The following is a 13,328-nucleotide window of genomic DNA, read 5'->3' on the forward strand; positions in this document are numbered from 1 at the left end:
GTGTAGGAAAAGCTGGAATGCATGAGAGTTATATGTTAAGATAGTAAGATATGTGTACAAGGAGATTAGTCATGGGAAGAGGGTGCTGCCTACTGGTCAATAGGATATATTGCAATTGTGGCTACTCGTAGGGGCTAGCAGGGCAAGAAGCAATAGGAGGGAAAGGATGGGAGACATATATACAGAGGTAATGGGAGGGGAGGGTATGGTAGGTAGGAGAAGAGATGGCTTTTGGCTGCTGGTTGTCCTGGCTAGGGAGTGTATGCTAACTTGTATTTTACTTCCAGATATACATTTAGACAAGTCTGTTAAGCACACACAATGTTATGGTAGACATACTTTCTTGTTTTCTTGTGGGAATGAAGCTCAAGGAGAGGTTTAACTCTATTATTAGCTCCCTAGTTGTAGGTAAAATAGGATTCTTGGTCTTCAGATGGGTCAAGTTCCCAATTCCTTATACAAGACAGGCAGGTTGGAGAGCTGGTTACATAGTGGGGAACAGAAACAAACTGGTAAAGAAAAGTAGAAAGGTTTTGGCCACACTTACTCCTGTAATAACAGCTTCAGAAATAATACTGGTATACATAAACCCAATTAGATAGATAAAAAGTCAGTTACTTTTCTAAATATTCTAAAGAGCTACAAATGTTAAGGATCCTAGGCAGATGCAATTCACCAGTTTAACCATACCCATTAGGTTCACATAGATTCAGTATAATCACAGCTATACAGATTATCTTATTGTTTCTTTTTTTTTTAAAAGGAAAACACAGCTATATAGTTCTACAAACACAGCAATTCAAAATCACTTTACACAAGGAGGTAGCACTTTGTATATGCCTCACTACATATATCAGTTTTAACGAACTAAGACAGTCTAGGTAGCGCCATATGTGGTTCTATAAACATTAGAGCAACTAAAGCACTAAGTTCAAGCTATTTTTCTTGGTGCTAGTTGTGTTATATTTTACTTTGGGGGCTTTGGCAATTGTTTGAAGTGCTTTCACTGTGTCTTTGGTGGAAAAGTGACTTTATTACTGCTTAGCTGTTTTACTGACTGCTGATCCACTCCACTAGTTCCTCTATTATTCCTTCCTCTACCACCAAAAAATATGAGACTCTACTGTAGTAATTTCTAGTATGTCAGACAATTTTTTTTTTCTTGGATTCCTCTGGTGCAGTCCTTTCAGCCACCATGGAAAGGGGGTTAGAGAAATTCCTGAGGCTGGTGAACTGCCCTTGGTGTGCATGGGAAAACCATTATTTATAGTCTTAGAAGAAGGAGCATTGGATACCACTCTATTTAGCCAGGTTGGAAAATCTGTCCCAAGGGACATCATGCCTATCAAATGTAAGGCTGCTTCTGCAGTAATTCCTATCAAAAAGTAGCCAAAAGTTATATGTCTTCTCCTGTCTCAGTTACTTTGAAAAGCAGTGATTTATTAGGTTAAGCCCACAGAGATAATTCAGGCTATGGATACTTCCAGCTCTGCTGTTTCTTGTAAAAGAAAGAACAAAGACTTGATTTTTTGAGGATGTTCAAGATTTGGAGCTATAAAGTGATGAAGGGGCAACTTCTGCTTTTCTCTCTGCATGTTTCTGATTCTGGTGATAGTGTGGTTTCTTACAGCCCCTTTGAAGGATTCTCTTTTTCTGAAATGATTTCCAGAATGAACAGTTGTTTCAGTGAAACATAATGACATTCTATTGTCTCTGAAAGACTATTATAATTTACTGCAAATGTAATTTGCTGAACTAATGCCAGTTCTTCCTGGTCTTCCAGCTTTGGAGGACATATTTATTACTGCTAGTAACTTACCTGGCAAATCTTTAATCATTTCCAAAATTCTGATCCTCCATTTCTCTCCTTGACAAAAGATAGTTCCAGATAAATTGTTTCTGAAATTGATTCATCACAGATACAGATGGTAGTGGGAATATCTCCTTCCTTTTCAAGGGATTCCTCTGCATCTGTCATTTCAGATTTCTCTTTTCCCTTCTGTCATTCAGCATCTACTGATTTGGGGTGATAGAAGCATTCCCTGCTCCTCAGATATGAGAAGATTTATATTGAAAAATGTTTCTAGTGTCAAAGAAAAAAGATTAATGGAGAACTGAGCTGTCTCATTCCTTTTTAAACCTGTTAGCGATAGAGCCCAGGTTCAAAATGTTATTTTTTCAAAATCTTACTGTCATTCCCCATTTATTTTGCCTGGTGCCTTAGATTAAAGAAAATGGTTATCAGCACATTCCTGTTGTTATAGATTTCAGACATTTCTTACAATGCAGACTTTACTCAACCAATCATCCTATTTTTAGTTTTAAAGTTGCTGCACCATTTATTAACAAGTTCACATTTAGAAACATTATACATCACATTCATGGTTCTATACCATAAAATCTAAGCAAAATTACATAAATCGCTTGGTTCTTACATTTTCTTAAACCTAATTCCTCCACTAAAACATTTTTTCTGCATGTATATCTCCAACAGTTTATTTTTTTCAATATATTTTACTCATAACCTTTTCTAAAGATCTCACTTCCTGTTTATATCTCTGTTGCAAAAATATTCCCTACTTCAAGTATAGCTGGTTTATATTTTGATTTCTAATTTCAAGTAATTATTTTTTAACAGCCACCAGAATTAACCTTTACAATGCCTTACTATGTGTAGACAATTCAGATCCTGTATCCCTGCTCAAAAAGTAATTTTCTTTGTTGCACCCATTTTCCTACCCAATATTTCTGACAGAGTACTCTGTAGGGATTTTTTAAATTCTTCCACCTGATTACACTCCAAAAACAAATGTTCCCAGTAACAGTTTTATTCCCTATCACACCTCCAGCATTTGCTATTTACCTGAGGAAAAAGTATTTGGGTTCTGGTTGGGGTATAACAGCACCTATGCAAATACTTCTAGAGGATATTTCAGTCTTCTAGATTTTGTTGCATATTTGGGAGCCACACATATCTCCTCCCATTATTTCTTTGTGAATTGCTTACCTAATATCTCTTCTCAATCTTTTCTCACCTCTTCTAATTGATACCTATAGTTGCTGCGCAATATTTTATATGTGCTACTAATCTCCTCAGAGGAAAACCCTTCCACTTTGATCTTTTTCCTCTAATCCCTCATATTTTTTATGCCCTGATCATACTTTCATTTTCTGCATTACCTTTTGGGTTATCCACTGCCCCAGGGGTATGCATAAACTTTGCATCTCCTATGCTTGCCTCCTTTAAACTGCAAGGCATTCACATTTTTCCTTACTAAGACAGTTTGCCTTTTTTCAGAGCATTTTTGAAAGTATCAACAACCTCCTTCTTAGATAACAGATCATCTTCACAGACTGGGGATCCAGGAGAACATCAAAAAGTCTTGTTTAACTCCTTTTCATGGGATTCTTTTCCAGGGGTGTCTTCTTGTTTCCACAGTTCAAAGATATTTTCTTCACCAGAAAAGGTAGATCTGCATTCAGATCCATTCCCAAGTTTTTTTCCACTTAAACCAAGGCCTCAGCAAGGACATTTCTCAGGATAATCGAATTCATGCCGTCTGTGATTCTCTTGATTCCTTTAGCAAGATTCCATGAGAGGAAAATTCACTGGTACCTAAAACTGATATAGTCTCAACATCAACATCCCCTGACATTCTACATTCTAATTTTGGGGGTTATGAGAAGGAAAATTGTTTGGCAGAGAAACCAGTTTTATTTGAATCTGGGTGTCCTATTTTCCCTTACAGTTCCAGCACAATCTGTATCAACAAACGTATGAGAATTTGCTTAGAGAGTGGTGTCTATGGGGATAAAAACACAGGGTCTTTGGAAGAGAAAAGACAGACCAAAACACATGAAAGAAATGTTGGCTCTCTTAAATGATGATAAACTCTCAGTAATCTGTTGTCCCCTGGATGTTTACAACTGTTTTCAGACAACACCGTGATGTGGAATGTAAACAAACAAGGTGCAACTAGATCATACTCTCTGCACATGGTAGCTTGAAAGACAAATCAGAGTATCTTGCAGGAATTGATACAGCTGTGGGGAACATCTCATCTCTGTATACCTCCAGCCACAACAATCAGTTGCGAAAATTCTGCTCCAGGACTCCATGCATGAAGGCCTGGACATAGATTCCTTTTCTTTTCCTTGTTACTGTATGCATTCCACCCTTTCCGCTAATATCCAGCATAAGTCTGAAGATTCAAAAGGACTTTCCAGAGATCATTGTAGTGACTTCCTTCTGCCTCAGGCAACAGTGGTTTCCCATTCTACTGGTCCAGATCAATTCCTGCTAGCTGTCTTAAAGACTGGACCTACTCTCACAGGATAGGGGGTGTTGGACACATTACATCTGTAAACTACTGCAAATAACTGCCTGGATGAGTCTTAGTACCTATTAGGAACCTGTTTTCTGAGGATGTGCATTAGTAAATAAAAAAAAAAATCTAGTTGATGACAAGACAATAATTAGGACCCTTTTAAGGCTAGTGTTTTTCTGGTTCTAAATTATTTGTGTGAATTACTATTCCCTGACCTGTCATTCCCCTTCTTCATAATACATTTATCAGCCATTTTGGCAAGTCTGCCAGTGGATCCCCCACTCTCAATGCAATTTTATGTGAACATGTTTTTGAAAACTGTGTTGCATACCAAGCATCCTGGTAAACAGGTGGCCCCTCCTTGAGATGTTATTTTTGTTTTGGAAAAATTAACTCTTACTCCATTTGAACCAGCTCATCACGCTGATTTGAGGATCTCAGCAGGCTGACTTGAGATAAGATGTTAGATAGTATTACTGATTGCTGTGACTTCTGCAAAAAAGAGTCTTTGAGTTGCAAGCTCTTATGGAGGGTCTCTCCAAATCCTTCATTTATGCCTAATGTGGTATCCACGTTAACTTTGAACCAAGTTTTACATGTTCTTGTCTTCTTTCCGGAACCTAAAAATGAGGCATGTCCACAGACAGCTCAGAAATTTATCTTGACAGAACTAAATCTTTTAGGAACTCTGATCTTGTGAAGGCAGGAGGAAAGGACAACTTGTGCCAAAGCAGGCCATTACCTTATGTTATACCAACCAAAAAAAGACAATTGTCGGCTAGATCACGGTTCATTCTACCAGGGCTTTAGAAGTATTCTAGAAGTGGCAACTTGATCCAATGTCCAAAGCACTACAAGATTGATTACTTCTCTTTATGTAGAATGGGCCTTGCTAGAACTATTCACCAGGGGCTACTAAATCCTCATCTTTCTTCCTCCCAGTCAGTGTAACTACTGTAGTCTATCCATATAGCCAAGGTTACTGCAGCAGTCATCAATAGGATGAACATTGTACAGTTGTGTAAACTTACCATAACAGTAGACGTTCAAATCATCACCGCAGCAGTAGCCACCTCACCTTCTCTCTGTCCACTTTATTGTTGTATTCTTTTGTTGCTAGGATGAGGAAGTCTATTTTTATTTTCCAAGCATTGACCTTTGCAAAGCTTTAGTGTTCTTCTCTCAGTTGTCAAGAAAGCTCTTAAGAGCTTGATACCCAAACCACTCTTTTCCATCAGCTCATATCAAGCTGAATACAACTTCAGCATGTGGAAGGCAACCTGAAGCTTTGGAAACTGAGCAGTTGTTATATCCTTAGCAGGATATAACTCATCTGTCTAAGTCTGCTGCAGCATGAACTACTCAAACATTTACTGTTATGGTAAGTTTACTTACACAACTGTAAGGAGTGACCCAGGAACCCTAGCTATTAAATTCCTTATTCAAGATCATACAGGCTTCAAGCTGAAGCGGAGAGAGTATAACCTGGGCCTATAACATGTACGTCTTTTAACCGGGTATAGCTTTAACCTTCTGAAATAAACTGCCAGACATTAGAAAATGGACATCAATGTAAGTGTTTTTTACAATAAGTTAGGAATGTTTTTTTCAGCTATAGTCTCTCAGATTTTGCATTTTGAGACTGATTACGATAAGAAACCATTTGGTTGTAAAATACGTTCTACTCTACATAGCATGCTTTCTTTAATGTTCTTAGATATGCAAACAGAGTGAGTTATAAGTTGAGTCATTTTTCATACATCTCTTTAGTACAGCTGAACTAGATAGAAGAAGCAATATTGTTCTAAATGAGTAAAAACATAATCATAAATACCTTTTTTAAAGTGATAGAGACAAAAAATGCAGTCACATGCATAATAAAAATGTCTCCTGTGTCCCTTAAGAAATCTGTCTGATTCCCTTTAGTTACTTCTTTCCACTATGCTAAGTTAAAGAGAAACACTTAATTGGATAACAATATATTTGCTGGTTGGTTCTTTCGAACTGAAGCTGTTATTTAGAGATGCTCAAAAACAGTGGAAAGTCCCTGCATATCGTTTTTGATGCATACTTACATTTGTTATTATGTGGGAATAAGCATGTGCTAAAAGCATATCTCAAATATGAACAAATAAAAGAGCAAGCAAAATGACACAGGAAACATATCCACAAACTATACAAATTACATCTGTGTTTTGATCTTGCCGAAAGAGTAATTCCATATCAGTTCTGAATACGCTGCAGATTAATCAGACTGCACTTTGGACTCTCAGGTCAGGTTAGAGAGCCCTTGAGTTTAAACACAGATGGATTTAATGTAATGTATTAAAATTATGCTCGTTAAAATTTTTTGAACACTGATTTTATTTTTTTTTTTTTTTGAGACCTGTGGAATATGTTAGTAAGCCATTGAGCTGCATCATTGACAATTATTATTCTAAATTATTTTTAGATCATTTAGAAATTGAGTAAATATTGCAGAAGATTTTATATTGGACATTCTGGGCACTAACAAAGATGAAATGGTTTATCAGCTGTCAGCATGGTTGTGGTGAAATGGAGAACTGGTACATTAGACACCTGCAACAACTGGAGAGGCCAAAAAGTACCTCACAAAGAGGATTCTAGGCCTTAAACACTTGTCCTGTAAGGACAGACTCAAAAACCTCCAGCTATTCTTTGTCTCATATCATCTACTAATAGGTGATCTCTGCTTGACTTACAAAGCCATGTCTGACTCAGCTCTGTTAGAAATGCTACAGCTAAAGAAATCCCAGTCCCTCTGCACCACACACTCCAGAGACCTCAATCTCATTACAACAATCAACAGAACGTACTGGAGGGACAGGATCATAACACAGAGACTGCCCATGCTATGGAACAGACTTCCCATACGTGTTAAGCAGAGCACCTCGCTGACCCTCTTCAAGAGAAATCTTGATGAGTGGATGGGAAATAGAAAATTCATCCCAGGGATAACTCCAGTGGCAGTACTCGACAGAGGCACTGGGAACTAAGGTCGGGTGGCACGGTGTCAGGGTAATCCTATGGCTAGGCTTGTAAAGACCCCAGGGCCAGTAGCCTAGTACACACCTATGAACCTATGAACATGTGTTGGATATTTCTAATCATTTCTTTTTAGTGGGAAAAATGAGGGAATTGGTAAACTTAATCCATGATGATGCCACATATATAGTTCTATATGCATACAACTTTTGAATGTTGTGTACTTTTCCAACTATACCTTTTGAAATTTCCAAGATTGTTGCAAAAGCTGGAATAATTGCCAGAGAGACTTATCTTTATATATTACAGTCAAGATATTCTACAAATTCTGATTTTCCATTGGAAGGATGGTTCAATTTGCACCATATATATCATTTGAACATTTATTAAAAAAGCAAAATGCGTGTGTGTGTATATATATATATATATATATATATATATATATATATATATATATACATATACATATATATATGCACACACAACTATATCTATATATTTGTATCTATATCTTGATCATACATCGCCTCACAGTAAGACGCTGTCCGGTTCGATTCACAGCTAGAGCGTCTTCTGATTGGAGACATGCATGAATGGGCGTACCTTCATTGAAGGTTGTGCATCAGGGCTGGTAACTCGGCACATAAAAATTAACTACCAATCATTAGCGGACCAGATTTTCGCTGTGGCGACCCCTAACCGGGAAAAGTCGAAAGACACAAACAAACATCGGTAGACACACACGCATATTCATACACATACTTTTTTCTCTAGAAAGTGCAGAGAGGGGGAAGGTTCTGGAAGTGCTTGTAAGGAACTGCTGAATATTTTATTTTTATTTAAACACTACGAGAATAATTGATGAATTGGTTAATTAATTACTTTAAGGTGTGGAAATGGAAAGAATAAATGAATAAAAAGGTATTGAAAATCATGAAGGCAGTCATTATAAGCAAGCACAACAGAAATTTCAAAACATTGCAAGTACAGTGTTTATGTTTTTATTTGTAATTACCAATACTGTGAATGGTAACAATGAACCTTTAACAAGAGTGTTACATTCTTCATTTGAAAATTGGTAAATATATAATCCCATATCTTATTCCATTTTTAAGACTTATTTTCTTTGTCTGAAAATTAGAATATGACCTTGAGCCATGTGATGATCCAGGAGTCCCAGCTTTCAGCAGGAGGTTTGGTTTCCAGTTTGGAGTAGGAGACTCCTTGTCCTTTACTTGCTTTCCAGGATATCGACTAGAAGGGGCATCTCGGATTACTTGTCTTGGTGGAGGTCGGCGTGTGTGGAGTGCACCCCTGCCAAGGTGTGTGGGTAGGTGGTCACATGTTTTCATTTCATTTGTGAAAAAAATGAAAAGTATTCAGCTTAGAATAAGTATATAATTATAACTGTTTAGCAGTTACTGTTAGAATCTGCCTTTTGTTCCTGAAGAGTAATGCGTTTCATTTCTTGCCATGTTGTGCTGTTTAAGACTTGCATAAGTCCTTCCAGAAATGTAGCTTAATTCCAATAGTAATAGTAATCTTTACATTATACTGAAAGGATGAAATTAGCCGAGAGTGGAAGATGAAACTAGATGGGTAGATGGTCAAGGTAGATGATTCGTTACTCACTATTGCAGTATTCACCATCTATGGGACATATCCTGTGAAGGACACTATACGTATGTCCAGCATATGAAAGTTTGGGCAGCTTCCTTCTGCGTCTTATGTTTGACATATACCTACAGTGCGAGAATGCAAAGCGGTATATAAGGGACATGCAAACACAAAAATACTCAGAGCATTCTTGCTGCCAACCTGACTAGAGAGTTATCACTTGAGTTTCAGTCTGTCAACTACATGGCATGAGCCAAATTCCATTCCATTGGCAGATACGTATCCCTGTTGTGGACATCTTCCTTTCCTTAATTTTTGACAGAATTTTTTCTGTGTCATCCTAGGGGAGTAAATGCGACTGTGGATGACAGATACTATACAGAGATAATCACAGGAAGTATTTGCACTACCAGTTATTGCCTCATAATTACAAAGTGCTTGATCTGCAGTGTTTTGTGTCTAAATCCCTCAAACACCACTTAGCTTCTTTCAAAATTTTTCTTCGAAAATCAAATTCTTAAGGAGCTCTTACATAATAGGATGACCTGTGAATCTTTTCTGTCAGATGTCCCTCTACAGCCCAAAAAGGAGCTCAAAAATTGAAAGCTGAAGCTTCTATTGACAATCTGGCCTGGACATCTCTGCTGTGGCACTTGCTCAGCCCTCAGGCAAAACTGTGTTAGCAGCTGCTCTTGGTGTCACAACTCCATCGGAGGGCAATGAGGCACAGCCTATTAATATGTCTTGCTCCACCAATCAGACTGCTGATTCAGATTTAACAGGGGACCCTCAGCTTGATACATCAGAGGGACTAGAGGATGTTCCTCAGATTTTAATCAGGGTAGAGGTACCAGGAACCCTTATAGAGGTACATCAGGGATCAGATCTTCTACTTCACAGGGTCATTTTAAGGCAATTATGTTTTTAAAACCTCCCTAATTCTTTTCTTCATTTTTCTACTTTTTTCTTTTCTCAAAAAAGACAAAGACAGTTATCTTCTGAAAAAAAGATTCTGAATCTGAAGTAAAGTCTACAGTTTACTCTTCTCAGATTCACTCCCCAATGGGATTTGACTCTGAAACGGATGATGCTATGTCCTCTGATTCACCTTTAGAAGAACTCTTCTTTAGGGACACTGTACTAAAAATGATGCAACACTTCTAATGGAAAGGCAAAAGGTTCTCATACTTCCAAAAAATGTACTAAGACCTTTTGGACATTTGAGTCACTAAACCTTCAGCCATACTTCTGGTCTTAGAAACTCCTTGAGATACCTCCGACTCTGTTTTGCCATACTCAAAATCACAACCCCCTGCTACTGAAAAAACAAGGTGCTGGAAAGAGTAAGTGTCAACATAAAACTCATCCTCAGACCTTGTGGTAATTTCTTAGGAATCTGAGAAACCATTCAGTTTGCTCCTATCCACTAAAGCCTTTCATATTGATAAGGAGAGTAGGGCACTACACTTACATTAAAGTCTATAAACTATCAAATCCTCTTGTCCAGATATCTTTGACTAATATGAGAGACATTAACAAGTTTCCAAACGATTATGCCTGATTCAGACACTAAGAAATCTTTATTTGCTCTAATTAATTCTGCCTCCCAAGTAGCTAGGCATGCTACTAAATGCAGCTATGATGCAACTGATATACCCTCCAGAGCTGTCGCTACAGGTTTATAAATATTCACTGTTTTATCCTCCAATCATTACCTAGGGGCATCAAAAGCAGATTATTAGATGTTCCTCTGGATAGAGGAACTCTATTTAGGTCCTACTGCTGCAAGAGGTAAGATTATGCAGTATTTTTTGGAAACCTTCCTGTCTTCTGTTCCGAACATTCGAAGGAACTATCCCTCTATGGCTGAGTAACAAATGCAGCAAAAAAAAAAGGAAAAATGTTTTTCAAAAAGAAATTCCAGGACAACTCCGAATCATATTTTAAGGGACCTAAAGGTTCCTTTCCTGACACCCCCTCCCCAATTTGTGACTATCTGACTCTTTCTCCCTCTCCTCTCTTCCCCACCTCAGCCACCCCTCCTTATTTTAAACAATTTGTCTCTTCCTCACTACATGAGAACCAATAATCTCAGACAAATGGATACTCACTATTATTCAGAAGGAATAAAAACTCACTTGGCTCTGTCATCCTACCCATTTAGGTATCCCACAATTACCTCCAAGTCTAGAGCACCTTATTCCCCAATTTTAAAAGATTTGCTTCTTCAGAAAACCAAAGAGACAACCCCCCCTCATCTGCAGAGAAAGGCAGTTTATTCAAGTCTTTTCTTAATGCCAAGAAGAGAAGGTACCTGGAGACCTATTCTGGATTTATTATTTCTTGACAGCTTCATATTAAAAAATGCTAAACCATCAACCTTTGCTCCCAGTTATAATTCGTCTAGCTTTTTGGTTACCCCTGTATCTCAAAGATACATGTCTGCATATTTCTGTCCATCCAGACCACTGAAAATTCTAAAGATTACTTACCTTGCACTCTCAATCTCAGTTCTCTCCTTTACTCTTCTACAGCCCCAAGGAAATGTTCAAAATGTCTAGCCCCAGTCATATTTTTTGCAGGCTCCAGGGTATTCATATATTCCCATACCTGGATGATATCCTTCTTCATCAAACTTTGAGATCCGAAACTTACCATGGATCTTTTTCTGAGCATGGATTTCACAATAAATCAGGAAAAGACTATTCTTCTTCCATCTCAGAATATGTTGGTTTTTTATTCTGAGTTGCCATCTAAACACTGTTTCAGTGATGGCATTTCTCCTCCAAGACAAACTTCAGTTTCTAATTGCCTTCTTCCAGTGTCTTTCTTTGCTAGCCTTGACCACAGTAAGAGAGGTATTGAGAACACTTGGGTATATGTTTTATACTATCCGGATGGTGCCTTTTGCCATACTTCACTTGCGGAAAATGGTAACCATTTAAAATGTCAGGACCCACTAGAGAAAGTCCTGATACATGGAGACTGAATGGCTGAAAAGTCAGTTTACATATACTAAGTCCAAGATGCCATTTCTTGGATTATTCCCTTTTCTCTGAGGTATGGTATTCTTGGACTTGGTATATATAAGTTGGGGGAACTTGCCCCAAAAAAAGAAGTTTAAAGGAGAAGAGCAATTTTTGAGATTCTCTCTTCTCCTGTGTTTTCAGTCTTTTTTTTCAGCTTTCCGTTGCTTGACATTTTGAGAACTGACATTTCAACAGGGAAAAAAATGTAGTGGTACCTCAAGTCTGTTTGGGCACAGTATTGCCACCCCCTGAATTTTCCCATTCCTCTCTTGTCATTCATTTAGAAGCTATTTATTTGTTTCTCAACCAGATATCCCTCAATCAGTGCCTGCCATTTCGTGTGCCTCTTTTTTACCAGGAATTCACCACAGATGCTTCAGATCTGGCATGAGGGACTTGTTCTATGAACATAAAAATACAAGGTATTTTATCAGGGTAAGGCATGAAAGGTCACATTAGCATCATGAAATGTAAGCTAAAATCTTGTCTCTCTGATCCGTGTGCCACCTTTGGACTACAGGAAACTCCAAATCTAAACAGACAGTACCATGCCAATGTAGTATATCAGCAACTAGAGAGGAATAACATTTTACAAAGTATACAGACTAGTCACAGTTCCTTGGGAGGTTTCAGTGCAATACAGTCTCTTTTTCAAGCAGTCTACATGCCTTCAGGGATGAAAACTATGGCAGATTCCTTCAACAGATGCAGCACAAACCCTCACAAGTGGATGATAAAAAGAGAGGTTTTCCAACTGTGAGGTGTTCCCCAAATAGATATTATTGCCTCCAATCTGAACAGGCAATTCAGGCTGTTCTGTTGCAGACTACCTTGCTTTCAGGCTTGGAAAACAAACACCATGTCTTTTTTATTGTAAGGGAAGCTAATTATTGCTATTAGTCTCATGTTCATTTTCAAAATTAAGAAATACAATCCTAGGATTCTCTTGGTGACCCCCTTCTGGCACAGACAACACTTGTTTTCCCTTCTTTTTCACCTGCCCAAGAGCAGTAAGAACCAGTTATCCCACAGGATGGACTTTCTCACACAAAAAAGGTCTACTCATTCACCTTAAAATTACTCTTTTACAATTGTAATGCTCTAGCTAAACATGTTGTTGATACTAGTGACAATCATAGATTTAAATTCATGGTCATAGGGAAATGTTATGAAAATAAAAGAGGGGGTGAAATCAGAGCTAGAACTGAAGAAATGGAGGTGAATTGCATAGTTAGATTGAGAGCCAATGTGGGACATGGCCTGAATGACCATGTCCCTATGAGACCAGAATTAAAAAATACACTACTATGCAGGTAATGGACATCAATTGAGGCATTGTGTTTATATA

The 13,328-nt window shown here is 37.9% G+C and overlaps 1 protein-coding gene across 1 annotated transcript in view; it reads left to right on the plus strand.

Annotated features, from left to right (window-relative positions):
* The window catches only part of LOC122792903 (CUB and sushi domain-containing protein 1-like), a 4,548,980-nt gene that overhangs the window by 409,789 nt on the left and 4,125,863 nt on the right, over nt 1-13,328 (plus strand). Inside the window, exon 10 of the mRNA XM_044060461.1 lies at nt 8,476-8,664. Coding sequence (XP_043916396.1) covers nt 8,476-8,664 — 189 coding nt within the window. The remainder of the gene's footprint in view (nt 1-8,475; nt 8,665-13,328) is intronic.

Source organism: Protopterus annectens, chromosome 2.part0 (assembly GCF_019279795.1).
Source record: "Protopterus annectens isolate FY-2018-M chromosome 2.part0, PAN1.0, whole genome shotgun sequence".
NCBI classification, from domain to species: domain Eukaryota; kingdom Metazoa; phylum Chordata; order Ceratodontiformes; family Protopteridae; genus Protopterus; species Protopterus annectens.